Source organism: Ursus americanus, chromosome 14 (assembly GCF_024610735.1).
Source record: "Ursus americanus isolate L20-20 chromosome 14, mUrsAme1.1.p, whole genome shotgun sequence".
Taxonomy (NCBI): Eukaryota; Metazoa; Chordata; class Mammalia; order Carnivora; family Ursidae; genus Ursus; species Ursus americanus.
This window is the reverse complement of record NC_142140.1, coordinates 66,173,626-66,195,496: the sequence shown is the minus strand read 5'-3', so window position 1 is coordinate 66,195,496 and position 21,871 is coordinate 66,173,626. Positions and strand designations below refer to the sequence as shown.

Sequence of the window (21,871 nt, the reverse complement as noted above, 5' to 3'; positions counted from 1 at the left end):
TCCAGCTTCCGTATTAAGTGTTATTCAGTCATTGCTCTGAGTAAAGCTATGGAACCTCGGGGGCTCAATTATTACCCAACAGCAAGATTCATCTCTACAGAGAAGCTGTCAGAAGAAGAAAACTAACACCTCACAAGCTCCCTGACTGATGGCTGACTGAACCAGACCACAAACTGGTATTTTTACGGCCATACAAATTACAGAATGCAATGTTCTGGGGGGTTCCTCACAGTGACAGGAATTAAAAGGCATTTGTCTTCCTCACAGCGATGGTTAGGTATGAAGTCCAGACCGCATACGTTCACTTCTACTCTTTCCTCTCATAAACCCAGAATTGTGGGTCTATTATTAGAACTGAAGGTCATGTCACCAAAAAGATCCTCTTCGAGTGATCAATCTCAAAAGAAAACTCGTTTCTCTAAGCTCCTATTAAATCTGTTTAATATTTTTAATCTTTGTAACCATAGGAAACACACTCTGCCTATGCATTCTTTAAAGGTGAACCTTTTGCTTCTAAACTTCTTTTTTTTTTTTTTATTCAGAAAGTACCTATACGTCTTGGGGCGGGAGTCAGTGCATAGTTCACATTCAGCCTATCTGGGCATTTTGTGACTTTATACAACTTAACACTACAGTTCCTCAGCCCTCACCTGATCATACTCAAAAACTGTAGGAATGTTAAAAAGCAGATTTTTTTTTTTTAAAGTGAAGCTGAAAGTTCCTCATCCCTGGACCACTTGTTCTATAACAGAAAGAACAGTGAGAGTTTTGTCCCTGAAGTCCCATCTCTGCCACTTAATGGCTATGTGACTCCCATCAAACCTCAGCCTCCTCTCTGGAGAAAGGGGATAATGCCCCCGAATGGCCTGAGACTATTGCAAAGAGAATATACATGGAAACGACAGATGTTTGTGCTTACGGCTGCATATCTCAACTCCCTTCAACCTCCCTGAGATATTAACACTGAATTTTACCCAGCTTCTCATCAGAAACAATGAGGACGCTGTTCAGACACTATTCCAACCTTTCTGTCTTGTTTCCAATACTTTGCAATCCTGGGTATCATTTACTCTGCCTTCTTTTCATAAAATCAGACCTCTACACTGTGTAGTCTGGGGTTATACATCTAAATGCAGCTTAAAGGGATGATTAAACAATGAACATGAGAGAGAGGCTGGTGTATCCTAGCTCTATAGAGGTGAAATACAGTTAAGATAGAGCCAGCAGGAGCCTCGAGGGGCAGAGACTAGAGCGCTGGAAAAGCTGACTGTGGAACCCAGTTAGGACCGAAAGTCTAGTCCAGGCCCTAAGCAACTACTGCCCTGCATATGATCTGAGGAGTAAAATGGCCAGAGGATTTAGTGATTATAAAGACTAAATTCACGGTTTGGGGGAAGAAGGGAGGAGGTGATGGCAAGATTCTTGTGCGACATGAAGAAAGTTCCAGATTCGTGATCTTACAGACAGCACGGCATCATGGAAGAACTTAGGTGCAGGATACGGTCTATTCCTGAATACAGGACTGCACGCTGCTGCAATGTGTTACCGGTGCTGCAAATTCAGTGTATCTGGCCACAGAAACGAATATTCGAGTCATAAAAAGTACAAGGACACAGGTAGAAAGAAACTGCAGGAGTCTAGAATTAACAGTGATTAATTAGTGATTCAATGAAGCAATGGACGCTTCCACCTACTAGAGTACCTACCTATTAAGGGCACAGAAAAACAAACAAATAAAAACGTAGGGACTGAGTGGGGAATTAACTGACTAACCTCAAAGGTCGTCTCCAATTACAAGACTTCATATATTTCTAGTCAGTGGGACAGTCAGTCCTGTCTTACAACACAGTATTTTTTAAGTCAGTAATTATAACTTAACCCCCAAAGCTACACACATACACACCTTGTGATCCAGTCCCAAAACAAAGAGAGGGGGATTCTCACCAGCTCATAAGGACCCACCAGCACAATCCTAACATTTTCAAAATGAGAATGGTATTTTATAAAGAGTATTAAAAGTGCTTGAGGGTTCATTCAGCTGAAGTTCTCCTCACCTAAGTATCACAAGTGTGTGAAGTGTCTGACTCAGGCCCAGCTCCAGCTCTACCCGCTGCCCTAACTCCCTTCCCTGCTTCAGGCGGCGGGATGACTGGACATGAGGACGTGGGTTTGACAGCTGGAGCAAAAGTGACAAGCTCTGTCAGGACACAGAATACCCAGAGGCCAAAAGAAGACACACGATCCCGAGACTATGCAATTTCTACACAAAAATCTGGATAACAAGATTAACTAAAAGAATGTCTACTATACTTGTGAATTTCCTCACGGGCTGTACTGAGGGCTCTGGATGAGAGCAAATAAATGCTTACATTACATGCAGACACAGTTGATGACAGAAATAAAACGTTTTTAAGAGGGGGTAGGGGCAACACTGAGGGAGTTCAAAGCCGAGATAGTGAGTTCAACCTATGGCAAAGGGTTAATATTCAGAAGTCAGCTGATTTGTCAGGTTCTTAAAGAACAGAAACTCTAGTGAAGAAAGGAAATATGGGATTCACAAATGACAGCCATAAATATATATTTAAAAAGTACGAGATTCACCCCTTAACTAAGGAACAATGACTGCTAGAAATGAATGTGCAGATTTTCATGGCCTATATACTACAATATTGAGAAATCAGCTTATTGCTGATGTATGGCAATGAACTGAAGATCAGAATCTAAGCCTGCCATCCTCTTATTTATTCCAATTAGATATTTATTTGTCAGCTAAAACCCCAAATTGTTTATTCCTACCTCTCTGAAGAGTGCACCATAAAACTGAACAATGTATGGGCAATCACTACTCCGCATTACTACATCCAAATCCATAAGAAGTTGTTTTTGTTCTTTTTCATCCACTGTTGACCGAATTCTCTGGAAAAGAATGACAAAAGATGTCACAAAAACATAAAACAACTTTAGAAACCTGAGAAAAACCACTACCACGACAAGACTGAAAATTTCTAAGCAAACATCATAAATACTAACCAGACATAAAAATTATCATCTTCCTTAGACTTTACAAGAACAATTTTTATCACAGAAAAACAAAATAGCACTTAGGATTTTTTTTTTTTTTTTAAACAAAATAGCACTTAGGAATTCTTTAAAGGACACAGGGCTTTTTAACCACAAGCATCCAGGGATGACATTGGAAGTTATATAACAAAGTTCCTAAGCAGTGAAAATCAACCCTCACGTGCAAAGATAAAGAAAAGCATAAGGAGCTCTATTTTAAACAGTTTTCATGTGCACAGATTCACAGATACCTTTATTGTATGGAATCTAGGTTCTCAAAGCAAGAACAGCCCTCCTCGCTCCCTGGCAACCTTACCCGCTAGCATCCTCATTTGTTAGAGATGGAAAATAGTCCACAACAGGTCACAGTGGGAATCAGTGTGGGTGCAGCACACAGACGACCTTCCCGAGCTCCCAAATCCTACGCTGGAATTCTCCCCCTTTTACCACATTTGCTATACGTTAAGAACAAAAAGTTCTACCTGACTCTCCACCCCATGGGTCAGAATGGAGGGCAGCAGGAACATGTGGAAGAAAATCTCCAAATGAGGAGGGAGAGGGCTCTTTGTTCCTACCCTGATGAGCCCCTCTTCCCCGTACACGGCAGACCTGGGGTATACCCCTGACCCACCTGTACAACTTCTCTGCACACTTCTAAAAGACTGCCACGAAAAGCCAGTACCCCCACCGCCCACTGCCCACCCGGGAACAGCAGGGTACACGGAGACGTTCAGAGGGACAGTTCCCACTGCACAAGAGAGACAGGAAAGAATCAAGTTCAGAAAACGTAAAACACGAATAATGAAGTTATAGTTTCACACCGAGGCATGCAAACAACTTTTTTCTCATAAAAAAAGTTCACAATGTCACACCGCGCCACTGCGTACAACACATGGTACATACTTACAAGGCAAGTTAGTATATCAAAAAATACACAAGCTGGCATTTTGTCTTCCAAGGTATCTGTCCTCAATGCTCTTGAAAGGGATGAAGGCAGTCAATTAAATTCTTGAGCCCATTTTACAGAAGAGAAGCCAGAGGCACAGAGAGATACAAAAGATGTATTCCATGTAACATGACAATAAACAGTTGTAGAAGGAATAGAAGCAAGTTCTTTGATTTTCCTTTCTCCCCACTAAGGAGGCATTCTATATATTCCAAATATGAACACATTTAATTTTGCTGTTTAAAATGGATAGCCTGATAGCTACAGTACTTCTTATCAAATAAAATTCACTAACCAGCAACTGTCTTATATACACACTTTTACACTGAATATCACTACCCAGATAAACAAGAAATAAATAATAAGAACAAAAAATAATGACAAAATAAGACTGACACTTTTAAATTAAGAAAAATTGCCTTCTTTCTCTCATTTCTATGTTTTCATAGTTTGAAGATTAATGATCTTTCTTTTAAATCAACATCAGGATAATGTTTGCTCAAAAAGTGTATTTTTAAAAAGTCGAAATAGCCCAGAGATGTAATTTGTTATTAGTTCAAAAATTTTGGTAAACATTTTAATTACATTTATTCCTGTTTTTAAAACAATAACATTAAAAGGATAGCTGTGAAAATACTAGTTTGGGAAGGCAATTTTTTAATAAAAACTTAACAATCTCATATATCTACATTTAAAAGACAGAGAGCCGGTAACTAGAGACAAATGGGGAAGAAAAAGGAAATGATACTCTGGGGAAGACTGCCACCAACCGAAGAATTCTCACTTTAATATATTAAAAGGTTTAAAAACTTTTTTTTTTCTATTTTCACTTGTACGGATATATGGGCAAGTATAAATACACTAACTCACACTCATAGGGCACTATTAAAAAAGATGTCCTCTTTCCTAATTTGTTTCCCCAAACTGGTTATACGGTTTCTAAATTTCCATTTGTACAAATGCTTGCATTTCAACTATTGGAAAACATATTACAGCCAAAACCTCGATCGTTATCATGAATAACTGACTCCTGAGGACAATTTCTACACATACTGCAGCAGCTACAGAAGGGATGCATGTTACTACATGGACTGGAAGCCTGACTGAAGACCCAGCATCGGACTGGTATCTAATTCTCAATCCTGGACCAGATTAACATGAACCGGGATGCAGAGAGTTCCTGGCACAGCTCAAACCTTTGAGCTCATCAGCATGGCAGTAAAATCTGTTCATCTGTAAACTATTCTTCAATGCCACTAGTAGTACAAAACAGAACACGGGGCTGCTGGATGGCCTACTGGTCTACCAGGAAATGGATTCCACTCTTGGATAGTGGTCAGCAGATCATCATCTCTTCGCGCTCTCTGAACATCTGGTCCAAGGGACAGTGGGAAGAGGGTCATGCGTAGAGAAGTAGCTGCTGGTGTGGAATCAGAATTGTTTGGGGCTGAGCAAGAAGAGCTAACTCTTCATTATACAGAAGTTTTAGGATCATACTGCAACATGTTATTACATGAGAGCACTTAATAAAATAAACCAATTCAAAAGGCCTAAAGGGCTCAAAAAGGGGATTAACCACAAGCACATACCTATAATAGTGGTCGCTTCAAATTAATTATTTTAACTCAATTAATTCAATAAATGTTCAAGTTGAAGAATACTTAACCATAATCAATGACTCAAAAGAGAGAATTCTTAATATAAGAGTTGCGACCAGGAATGCTTCTCTGATGGAACAAAAATATGTGTATGGATAAGATTTTTACCACTGGAAATAAGTACAGCCAGGACTTTCTAATATTAAGGGAGAATAATCACCCAAATTGGGACACGTGAACAAGAACAAACTTCCCTTCCCTTTATGAAACTGTCCTTGGGAGCTCCCCTCTCCCTGCTAGACGAGACGCTGCTTGATTCATGAATCGTTTCATAAAGCCAATTAGATCTTCAAATTAAGGAAGAAAAAAAGGCTTTCCTTAATAGAGGGAGGAAAATGGAAAATGGAAGTGCAAAAGGTGACACCAATTATACATAAAAATCTCTTGTAACTAGAATGTTTAGAAAGCAAATGTATTGACAAATGTCTTGAATCACAGAAAACTTTTATTTTATATCATAAATTTGAAAGTTAAATAAAACTGATGTTTATTTGAGTTTGGAAAACTAGTTTTTTTTTTTCCTCTTAAAGAATGGGGTTGAAAAGCTCACACAAGACCACAAAATATTCAAGCAAATCATCTCAAGAACCTTAAGTTTTGGGGTGCCTGGGTGATTCAGTCGTTAAGCATCTGCCTTCAGCTCAGGTCATGATCTGAGCCCCACAACCCCGCATTGGGCTCCCTGCTCAGCGAGAAGACTGCTTCTCCCTCTCCCACTCCCCCTGCTTGTGTTCCCTCTCTCACTCTCTCTGTCAAATAAATAAAATCTTAAAAAAAAAAAAAAGAACCTTAGGCTTTTTCAAAAAGTTTCATTTTCAACCAAATATCAGAACTCATTAAAATCAGTAATTTTTTCATTATGGGACTATTGAGCTCTTTTACTTGTCACTATTTCAGTAACCTAGCTTGTTAACATGCTCGTAGGACAAATTATACTTTTTGAAAATCCACATCGCTTTTCCAATAATAAAGTGTTCAAATTATCACAAGTTTTACTTTATTTGAAAAAAAATATAGAGAAAACACTTAAAATCAAAACAAGAATTACTGCCCTACATTAAAAGCTGTTTTACACAGTAAAGAAATTGATATACTTGAAGCTAAAACAATTTTTATAGTTGCTGTCCAGATTTGTATTCAAGGTGGTTTTATATTCCAACAAAAGCAGGTAAGTGCCAATAAAAACAGCATGAAGCTACAGATCAGCAAAACCAAAATGACCCCAACGAAGTCTTCCAGAGACACAGAAAAAGGATAAATACCCAGTTCTCGACTTTCATGATTATTGGAGTTACACATGGTTCTTCTCCAATTAAAAATTAAAGAGCCCAGGGGTGCCTGGGTGGCTCTGTGAGTTAAGTGTCCGACTCTTGGTTTCAGATCAGGTCAGGATCTCAGGGTTGTGAGATCGAGCTCTGTGTTGGGCTCCACACAGGGTGTGGAATCTGCCTAAGATTGTCTTTCTCCCTCTCCCCCTGCACCGTCCTCTCCCCCACCTGCTCTCTCTCAAAAAAATTAAAAATTTTTGAAAATTAAAAAAATGTAAAAGTCCACAGAGCTTCACTTTTCTAAAACAGTCAGTCCAACTCATGCCATTGGCTGGAGCAGCCGCAAACTCAGATAGTGGGAATTCCACACAGATTAAGCTGCAGTGATAGAAAGTTGACAGGTTCCATGAGACAAGCTAAAAAAATTTAAGTTAGAAATTGTCCTCTTGCCCTGTCCTACCTCGTGCACAAAACACAACAATGTCCATTCTGAGAACAGTCCAAATCACGCAGACAGAAATACCAAGAAGTGGTTGAAAGGTTGCTTTCCTTCTCTCTGCGCAACGTGGCATCTGGAAGTCATTGGTAAATTTAAATGTTGGCAGCTTAAACTTGGCCTTCATTTGGAATGCCTCAATGTTTAACAATTTAAATTTAAAGCATAAATATTCCTTTACTGATAGCGAACAACTATTTAAATGTGGCGTGGTTCCAGATGGCCTCTAAATATACTGGGACCTTCACACTGAGATGATTCTTGCACATTATCTCTTAACCCTGCCAACCCAACCTCCCCCACATAATTTGTTGGTACCCATCAGGGATGAATGGCTGGGGATAAAACTAACATAAGTAGGAAGAACTTTCCAGTAGATTAAGACCCGTTGTTCTAACAGAAAGAGATTGTGGGAACTATTAAAAATACATTCACTGAAGGATTGGGGGTGGGAAGGACAGAGAAGCAAAGGAGATGGACAGAAACAGGCAGCAGACACTCTCAAAGAAACCGTTCACCTTAGAGATATTAGGACTGCATTAGTGTCATTGTTTCTCTTCCTTTCCTAACTGATTTTCAGAGTCAGAAGAAACATGGAGAAGGGATAAAAGGAAAGAGTGTCATGATGACCCAATCGCTGTTATGGGGTAAGGCCAGCACGGCCCAACTGTGGCAAAGAGAAAAGGCAGAAAGGCTGACAACACAATGGCTAAGGGACAAACTGTGGAGGAAGCAAAATAAGAGAGGCCCACAAGGTAGGTCCCCAAAAGCAAGTGGCATTTTGCCTAGGTGCTAACTAAGTACCCAGCTACTAGTGGTGCTCACCACTCACTCTGACTCAGAGTTAACCCTTACATCCCCATGTCAGAGTTCTCAAAGACATCTCAGTTGCTAGAGAAGCCATGCATACACCGAGGACTTGCCTTGCAATGACCCGTCTGTGTCTGCCTGGGTCCTGGTGTGAGAACCTCTGACCCTCACCAAAAACCCAGAGCTCTTCCTACCAACTCAAGCTATAAGAAAAGGTCAGACAGATGATGAGCATAGATCTATCTCTTGGACAATGTGGGTGTGGGGAAGGCCCTCTGGGTTACCTGATCCCATTCTTGCTCACAGAAGGGGAAAAGAGCTCATCATACGCGCGAAAGACTCAGAATAAGGCAAGGCTGATGACAAGTCATAGATGCCCTTCATTAAAAACAGCAGCTCCACAATGTGTGTGACAGATGTTAGTTCCTAGGAACGGATCATTCCACGCAAAAAAGATACGAGTCATCTGCAAACAGATCAGGAATCCAGAACTGAGGAGTCCAGGAAGGAACTTCAGAAAGGAACTTTAGAAAGGCAGACTTGAAAACAGCAACACACTCAAAGAAACTTACAAAATATCTACTTATTCTAACTGATATTCTTGTTTTCATTTTGTTTTGAAATGGAGAAAATATATGGGGGGATGAGATGTGGGGAAACAGAAGAAATAGGATAATTAATGGGGAAGGGCATGACCGCTAGTCCCAGCAGACAATTCTAATTCTAGACATGTCTAAATTCTCACAAATGCATGTCAGGTTTGGGTGGAGCTCAGCTGAGGGTCCAAGGGGCAGTATAACAAGGTCGTAAGAGTGAGATCGGTGACTCACACCCCTCCAGCACATGTTCATCTTCAGCTACTTAGAGTACTCAAAGGGAAAAGAGAAGTTGGTTCAGCGATGAGAAATTAGGGCATGGATACAACGAGACTCAGCAAGGTGATGGGTTCAATCACCGCAAAGGAAGTCAGTGGATGGCTTCAAAGACTATCTAGGCATTGACTAAGACAATCTGACACCAGATAAAATGATGCTAGCTCTTAGGATTTTGACCCCTAGCATGGCAAGGTGTCATTTTCAACTTGTCACCAACCCAAACCAGGGCACTAGCAGGTATATACTCTTCAGCAAAGCAGTGTGGGATCTGCAATCACTGGCAGGTAGCTAAAACCCATCTCCGGGATTGTGGCTCATCCCTACACCTAAGCACCCATCATCATCGAAGGTTACCAAAACATTAGGATTCCGTGTTTCAAGTAATTGCCAAATGTCTTGCCAGAGTGGTATGATAGCTAAAACAACCACTCCCAGGACAAGAATGAAACCAAAAGCTCCCTGGGCTGACCTTTGGTACCAAGTGGACGTTGATAAATATCACCCACGCAGAAATCCTAGAACTGGTACATGAGCAAACAGATCACGTGGGATCTTAGGTGGAACACCTCTCCAGGGCAATTATTTCATTTAAAATTAAAAGATGAGGGGGTGCCTGGGTGGCTTAGTTGGTTAAGTGTTCAACTCTTGACTTCAGCTCAGATCACGGTCTCAGGGTCATGGGATCAAACCCCACATCAGGCTCCACACCCAGCAGGGAGTCCCAGATTCTCATTTTCCTTCTCCCTCTGCCGCTCCCTCCTCTAAAATAAATAAATCTCTAAAAAAACAAACCGAAGATGAAAAGAACAAAGATTATCATAATTGAAACAGTTGTGATGATGATATTTTGAAAATGCGTCCTGTGTCTGGAATCCACAAACCCAACACTGCCAAACCAGGAATGCATCCTGTTCCGTAAGCTTCCCTTGCTGAAGAACCCTCCTAAGGTTAGTATCTGTGGATCAAATATGAAGGGGAGTCCACTGCCAGTCAGTAGTTGACTTCAGGCCAACCTAAATCAGTGATATGGGGGATAGGAGAGCAAGGATCCCACTCAGATCCCCAAGTGTCCCGGTGGATCCTTACAAATCCTCTGCTTTCCCAGCAGAAATGTCCAGAAGTCAGTTCTAATACAAAGTTGGAAAACCCCAGAAGCCATTGCAGCACCTCAGTGTGCCATGACCCCCTTCCTCTGGGCTGCAGGAAATCTCAGGCATTCTTATGTTCCTAAGTTCAAAACCAAGATTCCCTATCCCACAGATGCAGGAAGACTTATCCCTGCCACACAGGTTCATCCTTAGCTGCTAGAGTCTCCTAGACAGACCGCATACAAAAACGCCCACTGTCTCTGCCTCACGATACTAGCACTAATGAGGTCAAAGCAGAGAGCAACATTAGCTGAAACAGTTTAAAAAGCCAAGTATTTGGAACGCTGATCACAGATGCAAAACTGGCTTTCATGTCAAAGAGTAACAAATAACAAGTGTCTGTTAAATCAATTGTTTTTAATTATGAAAACATGTTTCTACTGAGGCAGGAAGAAAGAACACATTCTTAATTGCCAAAATCATCCAAGTCTTTAGAATCAATTTAATGAACTCTCAATTGTATCGTAATCAAATTAATTAATTAACAATAACACCTCCTATTCTCCTCACTGAGGATATTGAGGCCCAATTAATTCCTAGTTCTCCATAGGCTCTGTTACACATCACCCGAGAATCTGGGAGATCAGTTCCAAAAATATATGGGGTATTTATTAAATCCTGGGCAGAGCTGCCCCGAGGGCAAAGTTGACGGGACAAGCTGGCTATGTCTTGATTAAGGATGGTATCATCTTCTTCCTCTTTACTAATTACATCATTGACATACAGAGGGCATAATCTTAGCACTCACATTTTGCAAGGGCCTAAAGGTCATAAACGACCGATCATTACTTCAATACCCACGACACTGAAGTGAGATATGAGAGGAAGTCTGATGTGTAACCAATATCGGAGGCATGGCCATAAGACCACCACAACAAAAAGGACAGAAAATGTGCAGCAGGTATACCAAATACGGGGTCAGGTGATCCTCATTTAGAGTGAGGTGTACAGTTTTTCTCCAAATTACTACATAGGCTGAGATACAGATCCCAGCTTTCCTCCGAGTTCATGTCCCAAGAGATTCCAGTAGGGGCAGGTGGGGTTCACATCTCCTATCTCTTACATCAGCCAAAAAAGTACCATTTTGTCTATATTATTTATTAGGGTCTATATGCAATTCTTTTAACACAAAGAAGCCATGGTGCGAAAAACACTAGGAGCAAAAGAAACATGTACATTTGAGGAGTTCCAGCCCCGACTACACGAGGAATCTGAGTTCAAAACCAAAGCTGGCAGAGGGACAGTCCTGCCACATCCTTGGGATCTGCCCACTCCTGGAGCCACTCCGCTCACATTTTTCATCTGCAACACCGCAACATTCAAGCAACCTTAAGAAGCATCCAATAATATGGCTCCACCGACCACGGATTTCTTAATTAAGCCACATGCTCGAGCCAATCAAATAAGTGTGGGTGATGCTGGAATCGAGTCTCAACTCAAAACAAGACAGCCATGATTTCTGCGCCCCAAAATGATCTGGAATATCAGACACTCGAACGGTGGCCTTCTAAAACTCAACGAGATTGCCTAACAAAGCACTCCATACCCTCAGAAAGGAACTTTTCCACTTTAATGCCCCTCCTGTCAACTATCATTCTAGTGCTTTCAGAACAGTGTGCAAGACCAATGTTTAAGGACTAAAATGAACCTTGTCCAAGAAGGCTCACCGCTCCCACCAAAATTACTCAGGAATGGAACTTCTGGTAGAAATGGCAAGGTGTCTGCAGTGGCAGGGAAAACGAGCAACTGCCCTTTGCCGACCCCTGCGTTCCCACACGTGCAGCTGTCTGCATCAAGGAGGCCTCCCGACTGAGCAGATCGGAGCCCCACACTGCTCAGGCAAAGGCGGAGTGGGGGGCTGCTGGTATGGACAGGCGGAGGGCTCTGGTGCTTCCCACAAGGCACGAGGGTTGACCTAGGTCTCAACTCCCAAAAGACACAAAAGGCAAGATCCAAATATCATGGGAGAGGCAGAAATGCAGGAATCGAGATCAGGTCACCAGCTTAGGATCGATCAGGAGCACTCAAATCCATGCAACAGGAGAGTTGGAAGAGTAGAGAAAACACCCTGAGGATTGAAGGAATAAGACCAATTAGGCCCATCGGCAAGAAAGGGAAAACACCCGAAACCCTTCACGTCGCTAACTCAGGCTGACCTAAGCACCTAACCTCAGACAGCCTAATCAGTCTCTCTGATTAAGACAGATGACTTCTCAAGTAGAAGACTGAAAGCTCATCCATAAATATCAACCAAGACAACCTCAATATGACACGGTCCCACCCCCACCTACCTGCCCACCATCCGCTCCATTCGCCCGAGACGTTGACAGCTTCACTCCAGGGGTACCCCTATAAGTAACAATCCCACTGCCTTCCACCTTTAGGGGTATCAATTTCCTCCCTTTAGATTCCCTCTCATCTGCATTCTTTTCTACTCTCCCCTGTCGACAAGCCCACAGACAGGCAGAAGCAGACCTTCGAGAGTCAATTTGGACACAGTCTGTTAGGAAACAACCGGGAAGCTGGTCGTCCAGCGTGGGTGCAAGGTCTCTGCTGCAGGCAGGGTCACGTGAAGGCCACGCTGTCAGGTGCTAAAGGCTCAGGGCTCCCTCTGTCAGCAGCCTGCATCCGTCACACTGTTCCATTCCAGCCCATGGGCCTGAGCTGCGACCCGCAGCCACTCTTCCTAACGCTTTACTCCTGCCTCCCCGGATTTGCTCTGGCATGCTGATTCTGATCATTGTGGACCTGACTCTGCTGGCTGTTTCTCCCAGATCCCAATTCCTCTGACCCCAGCCCAGAAACGTAATCATCAGTCAGTGGTTATTCCACCATCGTGCAAAATGGGACCTGGAATGAACGTTATTTGCAGAGGATGCTGAGCAAAGCCTGACGTTCCCAACCAGAGTCAAAGGTCGTCCTTCCTGAGCTTCAGAAAATCCTCCGGCAGGAATGGCTTTGCCCTCCACAGCCCCGTGACTCAGTCACTCAAGCAGTTAGACAAACCAGTCATAACACTCCCACCCGCAGAAGAGTTAAGACCTGTTTCCCGGCCGTGTACAATTAAAACTGAAGGGTCAAAACTTTCCCCGTCTTAGGGCCTAATGCAGAACCTCCCTGGCAGCTTGAAGAACTGGCCTCAGGCCAAGAGGCCATGAAATTGTTGTCAGTACAACTCTTACATAGGCTGTGTGTTATCTCGCTCAATCTGATTTATTAGATCGTAACCGGTTTTTAAATTACATCTTGAAGATCACTGTTTCTGGTAACTAACAAATCATCTTGCCAAGCATTTCTTCTATGTGGCAAAATAAATTTGGGGAAGGGCTCCCTCAAAACTAAAAACGAGGAAGAAGAAGAAGAAGAAAAATCAGACTAATACCACAGCTCACTTTCGTACAAATACTGCAAGTAAATCTTAAGGATAATGTATTTCCAAGCTAAGCTTAATATCTAATCCAGTAATCCCTCCACAAGAAAGTGCATATTAAACACTAGTATAGAGGCACTTGAGGTACATTTCTCATTTACCAAAACAATGGAAAACTCACAGGAGTGGGAACCACTGTCTCCCCCTCTTTTAAATCTGCGTAGTCCTTATCTCGAAGCTAAACACCGCGGGTCCTTAGTCATCAAGCTGTCTACCTGGAAAATGTCAAATCGAACTCCTGAACCACACACTGCCTCTGTGTGTGTACTTATCAATGTGGTCCATGGGCCTACATGATAAAGGAACAAACTCTCTCAGGTGTGACAACAAGATACACATTTAAAAACTGTAGGGGAACCTGGGTGGCTCAGTCAGTGAAACATCTGCCTTTGGCTCAGGTCATGATCTCAGGGTCCTGGGATGGAGCCCCGCAACGGGCTCCCTGCTCAGTGGGGAGCCTGCTTCTCCCTCTCCCTCTGCCCCTCCCTGCTGCTGGTGTTCTCTCTCTCTTTTTCTAATAAATAAAATCTTTAAAAAAATAAAAATTGTAGTAGATGGCATCTATAAATCATCAAATTGGTATTAAGGAAGAAACCCTCTTCAAGGATTGTATGATGTCATGGAATCCAATTGCTATGCCCCACCGACATATCGGTGGAGAGGTCCTATCACCACCCTCCGCATGCTAAACTAACATACTTGCTCAAGAATTCAAGGGGATAAACAAAGGGAGACAGTATCAACTGGGAGGTACAGATGTGACAGTTACCAATCTGGAGGTCCCACAACCACCTCAGAAGTACTTCTTAAGAGCTGGGATTTTTTTTTTTAAGATTTTATTTATTTATTTATTTATTCGACAGAGATAGAGACAGCCAGCGAGAGAGGGAACACAAGCAGTGGGAGTGGGAGAGGAAGAAGCAGGCTCATAGCGGAGGAGCCCGATGTGGGGCTTGATCCCACAATGCCGGGATCACGCCCTGAGCCGAAGGCAGATGCTTAACCGCTGTGCCACCCAGGCGCCCCTAGAGCTGGGATTTTTAAAGGGATTCCAACAGGGCTCTCAAAATAAGGTCAAATTGCAAGTGGCAGACAGCAATTTCCTATATTCACTTGAACAAGCATCGCACAGTTCCAAATGTTCTCAAATTAAGAAAAACTTTTTTCAAGTCACAATGAAGTCCCTCCCTTCTCTACTTTGAAAACCTACGGACCATGGCTCAAGTCTGTCCAGATTACTAAAACAGATTATGATGTTGATCAACATGGTAAAGCAGAGAGCACAGACTGAAAAAAAGCAGTATGTATTTATTTAAAAGTTCTTTCTGTAGCATCTGGAAGAAAGTTTAGAACTTCAGTTATATAGGCCCGCTCCCCCTTAAGACCCAGCCAAGGAAAAGCAGAAGTCACGCACAGGTAGCTCAGAAGAGCAATGCGAGACTCGTCCAAAAGGATGTAAACAAAGTGACTTTCCACTTACACTGCAGTGGCATAAATAAAAATGGAGAAATCATTTCACATTGCAAGAAAAACACTATCTTATTTCAACAGATAATCCAAAGCAGAGGTCTTAGCCTGTGCTTCCTTAGAGGTCCACCAGTTCTATGCAAAATCTGGTCAACGTATGCATCATCCTAAGAAAAAAGTCTATAGGTGTCAGCACATCACGAAAGAATGATGACCAAAAACAAGGTTAAGAACCTATAAGGAGAATCATAAAATTTTTCCCCGTCATTAATTTCTCATTAGTTTCATATGACCCAACAAACAGAAACGCTCAACAATGAAGGAGGCAAACAGGGTTAGAGTAACATTTTGCTCACAATAAACTTCAGCACAGACAGCATTTCATATTAATGTGATACAAATCCACTCCCAAAAGTCAATTATGAAACTGAGGCTCCTCCCCTATCAGGTCAGTGTGACAAACTCTCCAAATAGGGCGTTGACAGGAAGATGATTAGCTCAGACCGTCTGTAGACCCATTCTCAATTGTGTAAACTGAAGCATTACTGGTTCCCCAAGGATTTTAAGTTGGATAAGGGAACGACCATATCTCATTTGTCCTTTTTCTTTTTAAACTGCTGCCCCCAACACTGTCGATCTTCCCGTAAGATCTTACACACAGCAAACCTCAGTTCAACATCTAAACAGACGAACACATTACAACTACACGGGCCCATAGGCGTCGGATGGAAACCATCGGTTCATAACAGGTACCCACGTCAGCCTGCCAGGTACAGTCTATGGGCCAATCTCCATTTCTGGCCATTTTTGATTTTCTTTTTTTTTTTAAACGAACATATGAAGTGGCATGGCACTCACAGTAAGGACAGAAGGTGACAGCGTTATCACAAGGTACGCATTTCGATACAACCTTCAAGCCGGGGAACAGGGCAGTACTGAGTGGAGATGAAATAAACAAGTCAGGAGCTGAGCCGGTCAGGACCGAGTAAGGTTGAGGTTAGTGGCAACAGCATGTGCGTGGTTTCCAGGAAACCTTCAGTGAGACTGCTGTTAGCCCTAGCCCCGCACCTTGCCCAACCCAGTGCACTGCCTCTTCTTCCAGCTCCCCGCCTGGCTCAGGGCAGCACTGCCCTGCTCCCAGGGGTGCAGCCGCCCGGCCTGAACTCACCTTGGCAGTGGAAGGGCCTGAAGTTTAAAACACGTTAATGCATCACGCCAAAAGTGCAGTGAACATGCGCGCTTCATACACTCGCGTTTCCAGAGCGATAGCAAACATGCCACCAACAAGACAACCTCTGTACAAAACACCCTCAAAGGATTTGGAGAAACAGTTGTACAAACACCCATGTTTACCACACAAGCAAGAACAGAACAACAGGGGTATCACTACACCAAGAAATTGCACCTAATGGAGGAAAGCGCCAAAAAGAATGATGGGCATCACCTACTTTAACTGCCATTATTTGCCCACTTGGTTTGTGGACCATTTTGTTGACAGAACCATAAGCTCCTCGTCCAATTTCTCCAAGGTCTTTCAAGTCCTCCGCAGTGAAATCCCAGTGTTGCTCAGGGGAGATCTTCAGTTTTCCTGACGATTCAATGCTGTGTGTTCTCAGTCTCTCTCTGTTAAAATATTGGGAAGCAATTTTTCCACATTTTAAATAGGTTTTGACTTTTTTCTTATAGCTAGCACTGATGAATGCGTGGGAAAATCTGTTTTTCAAGTTGCTAACACAGTCTGACCTCCAGGTTTTTGGAGTTTTTTGTTTACGTCGTCTTGGTTTTTTACACACTGAACTCATTAAGAAAGGCCTAAACTTAGGGAGTCAATAAACACAGCTTTAATGCGATTCAGAAAACCAAGTTTCCAGTTACTGAAGAAAGGAATTCTGTAGACCAGTTTTCATTTCCAAATACAAGATCTTTTTCAAACTGTGCAAAACTGCGTTATCCAGTGCAGAATCCCAGGAGCTATGAACCTCATTTCCAAAAAGTTCTTATCCTACCTTACCTGACATCGATGACCCCAGGCCCTCCATCCTTAGTACAGCTGCTACTGAACTTTGCTGGATATTAGAATGACCTGGCGAGATTCTTAAAATCCAGATGCCCAGGTAACATCTCACAGCAATTAAATCAGAATATCTGGGGACAAGAGTCAAAGCACAGTATTTTTAAAGATCCCCAGGTGATTTGGGCCATGTTTGGGAACTAGCACCTTACCACACTGCCCTGTTCCTGCTAATGCCACGCTGAGGTAGGCGGATAGTTAAATGAATGGCCAGCTGGTTCTAAGAGAAAAACTGTCATGGACCAATCAAATCTGAAACCCTTCAGCCTAGATATAGTGATGAGGTGAAAAACAAATGCTTTGTGGACAAAAATCTCGTTGTGGATTTTCATGAAATTAAAACAACACCTCCAAAATTCCAACCTGGAGATCAAAGCATTAACCTGTAATCATGCTTTGTAAAAAAGCAAATCCAATGAAAAATGTAAAAACAATCTCATTCCTCTCTCTCTCCTCCTGCCCCCCCAACACACCAATGTGTAGGAATGAACTGGATCAAACTAGAGCATGCAAGATACATAGAGAAAAAGATTCCACTGACAATCATCTATGTTTTGTCAATTTCATATTAAGTGGTTGGACTCTTTAAAATCTGATCTGGTAATGAAAGCAAGAAAAATTTACATGCTTGGTTATTTATTTTTCTTCTTGAAAAATTTAGAAATGTTTTCTCAGGTTAGCAGAACTGTTTTTGTAGCTACTTTTAAGGTTCTCAAAATATTCAGAATTTTAAAATCATTTCCCCAGAATTATCGTATGTACTAATATTAATAGTAACCATGATTCAGGGTTATAGTTCAAAGACTAATACACTTTGTCTAAATAACCACGTAGTGCATCCAAATGCCAGATTCCCAGATCATAATAAGTCGAAATACCAGTTTTATTCACAGAAGCTCTTTTCTGCTTACAACATACTCTCACCAGTCAAGCCTACTGACTAATTTTCTTAGCAATCTTTTTCATGACATAGAAATATCCTAACACAAAGGAGTTCATTTGCAATAATTATTGTTCTATGATCACTGGCAAGTAAACACCATCTGTGTGGCTCAGTTCAACCAATGGTGAAATAAATACACAGCACTGGCCAATCACTGAGGGTAGCTGAAAAAAAGTTAGTTTCAATTACGTGCAAATTGGAAGCAACATTTTTACATTATTCACTAATTCATGGGGTGTGGCAAATGGGCTCTAAGGTGATTCCCATGAGCTGCACTTCCCTGGGGTTCACAGCACTGCGTAAGGTCCTCTTTCTGAGTGTGGACAAGACCCACAACTTGCTTCTAGCCAACAGAATACAGCAAAGGATGTCAATCTCATGAATACGTTGTGTTAGATAGCATCTGTTGCTGGCATTCCTGAGCCATGGAGTATTTCACTACTATATAAACCACACAACAAGTTATAATATTAATTATTATTGTAAGATCAATTTTTAGAATTATGGAATATCTCTTCTAATAGCTTGATTACTGCTACTTGATAATCTGCTGTGTAGTCTCTGGATGAGGTCCTTTTTTTTTTTTTTTTTTTTTTGAAAGTGAACAGATTGACAGCTAAGGGATTCAAGTTATCTTCTTGGGCTAACACAAAATGTTCAAAAACTGAGTAAGCTGACAGGAGCATAACTCTGAATACAGGAAAAGCAACTGAAGTGTATGGTCTAAGAGGTAAATTGTATGGTACATGAATTAGATCTCAATAAAGCTGCTAAAACAAAAGATGAACAGCAGAGTGTGGCTATTCCCCAGAGTCCATCTTCTCATTTAACAGAAAAAGTTGTGAAAACCAGAGAAAAACATGCTATGGTTATGCCATCATGAAGGCAAGTTCCTGGAGTCTCCACTCATACAAGGCTGGCCATCTTTCCTGTGAGACTGAGTCCAATTTCACAGTCATTGTTTGAAGAGTTAGTCCAATCCCAATGGCTTCCAAAGAAGGAGTGGACAGAGATGCGGCACTGTGGTGACCACACCTAGAAGCCTGACCTGACCTTTTACCATTACACTGGAGCAGTCAATCACAGAGGCAACTGTACTGAGTGTCCAAAACCTTGGCAGCAGTTTTTTACCTTGGGGCAAATGTGTCAAACAGGGTTTAAGTGCTACTTCTACTAGACAGGGTCGAAAATTCCCATATTTCATTATTAATTTCTTACCTGAAATTTAGTTCAGCTCAACGCCACTAATCTGTAAGTTAGCCCCAATGCCTCTGCCTCATCAGTAACTAAGTTCAGCCTCTGACTTTTTATTTACTCTTATATTCATCCTTCTGAAATGCATATAAAGTGCTCCACATGAGCAATTCTTAACCCAGGCATCTCACCACTCCCTCTGTTGGGCTCTCTTCAAGAAACAAGGAAGGGACTGAGGTTCCAAGGCTCAAATTCACCCAAATCTCATAGAGGAGCACAATCACCAGCCCCATATCTAACCACGTACACAGAAAAGTCCCTAAGTAAATCGGTAACATTCTCCTCTGGATTTAAAGGTCTTTAATATGAAAACAAGTTAGAGTGGTCTTTGTTGTAATAGGTCTTGTAATTAGACTATCGAATGATACACATTCTAGTTTAAAAATTAGCTATACACTTGTATTTTTTAATGCCTACAGATCACGAATCTGATTGAAAGGGCACCTCTGCTGAACACAGTATTTCCAACAGCAGCATTTGGGGATAGACATTAACACCAGGGAAGCTGTTCCAATACAGACTGATGTCACCATTACAGTATTTTCTCCCATATAAAGGTAAGTAGAACTCTAGTGGCAATAATAAACTTTGGTGAAATCTACAGACACCAACACAAAGGTCTGAAACCTAAAAAAAAACAAACACAATAAACTTTACTAATTGATTGGAATCAAATTTGGAAAATCAATTCATGGACACGCTGCATCTTACTACCAGATTCACGGATTATCATAAATAGGCTGGGTCCATGTCCCCTGTGGTTAGTATGTTCACGTTCCTTTTCAGAAGACTCTATTCCCTGGTTTTGTAAAGGGATGACACAGGAATGACCAAATAAATAAATAAAATTTTAAAAAATAAAAAATTTAAAAAATAATAAATAAAATAAAGATTCTAAGGCTTACCTCTTCCAATTGTTTAAGGGAACACTTTTTCCCCTCCCCCATGGTTCGTCTTTCCATGGAGAGGGATCGGGTCTGTCACCCGAGCCTTTACTGACTGACCAGCGAACGTGGAAGAAGAAACTGAACACACTCGGTTCAGTTCCCCTCTTTTGAAGCCAGACGTCCTCCAGAGAGGGTACATATGCTCTGGCTATTCCTCTGCCATGCTTTATAAGAGGCTGCCACTCAAGGGATGGGTAAGTCTAATTATGTGGGGCCAGGAGGAGTTAGCGAACTATTCTGGCTTCAAATACAGAGCTACATTTCCAATCTTATCAAGAAAGCCTGGGTGACTCAGTCAGTGAAGCATCTGCCTTCAGGTCAGGTCATGATCCTGGGGTCCTGGGATAGAGCCCCGCATCAGGCTCCCTACTCCCCGCTCATGATATCACTCTCTCTCTCTCAAATAAATAAAATCTTAAAAAAAAAACAAAAAAAAGACTACGATAAATCTTGGGGCGCCGGCATGGCTCAGTTAAGAGTCTGACTCTTGGTTTCGGCTCAGGCTCAGGTCATGATCTCAGGTCATGAGATCAAGCCCTGCTTCAGGCTCCATCTCAGGCAGGGAGTCTGCTTGGGATTCTCTCCCTCTCCCCCCCGAACCTGGCACACAGGTAAGCCCACTCTCTCTCAAATAAATAAATAAATTCTTTAAAAAAAGAAAAAAGAATATGATAAATCTTATAATCTCCTATGTCTGGCTCCTGCATCTCTCTCAATTGGTGCCAAACAAAAATGGAAAGGAGGCTTTTTCATTTTTTACTGGACTTCCATATACCCAAAACACAAAATTTTAAAAAATGTTAAAGTATTGGATAGTAAGAAAATGAAATGCAATCATGCAATTTCTCGAGTTCAGAGAGAATAAATGATTTCCATGTCACCTAAGAGCTTCCAGGCGCCAAGAGTTTCAGAGCTCTGCCAACTGACCCTACAACCTACAACCAACCCCCTTTAGCCCCCTTGCAGAAGTTCATAGAAGTATAAAAGACAAATATTGTTAGTGACCTGAGTTATACCTGTAGCTTCAAAGCCCTGGTTTATTCCACTTCTAGAAAAAGCTCACCAAGAGTCTCAAGGGCAACAAGGAGATGATGTGCAGTCTGCTGATGGTGATTTCCGTCCTAAAATACAAGTTCTGCCCTAAACTAAAGCAGGCCTAGAGAAAAAAATATATGAACAGCAGAAAACACACTCAAGAAGAAGACTGGGAAAAAGCAAAAACCAGCAGCAAGGTAAAACTGCCTTTAGCTACACTCTTAAGGACAAAAAGGTTTCCTGACTTCTCTTTGGGGTATCACTTTCTTGAGAATAGAGACTGTGTTTTATCAGCAATAACTTCTAACTCTCTCTCTCCCTCCCAGTTCTCCATGGGTAATCTTCTACAGAGTATCCTGAGCTGCTGCTTTCAGTGAATACTCCACAGGGCTCCAGCTTCAAGCACCTGATGATGCCATCCACCCAGGGAACTGAGCCCGCTGCCACCCAACCCCCATCCTTT

At 42.0% G+C, this 21,871-nt stretch overlaps 1 protein-coding gene across 4 annotated transcripts in view; it reads right to left on the bottom strand.

The window, feature by feature from the left end:
• Positions 1–21,871, bottom strand: part of MAP2K4 (mitogen-activated protein kinase kinase 4) — a 131,983-nt gene that overhangs the window by 49,074 nt on the left and 61,038 nt on the right. For 2 of the 4 annotated variants that reach the window (XM_045797211.2, XM_045797212.2), the window contains 2 exons: positions 16,607–16,781; positions 2,797–2,916 (listed from right to left, as the gene is read on the bottom strand). In XM_045797211.2, the coding sequence (XP_045653167.1) occupies positions 2,797–2,916; positions 16,607–16,781 (295 nt within the window). The remainder of the gene's footprint in view (positions 1–2,796; positions 2,917–16,606; positions 16,782–21,871) is intronic. The other 2 variants (XM_087867624.1, XM_087867623.1) reach the window with 1 other exon arrangement.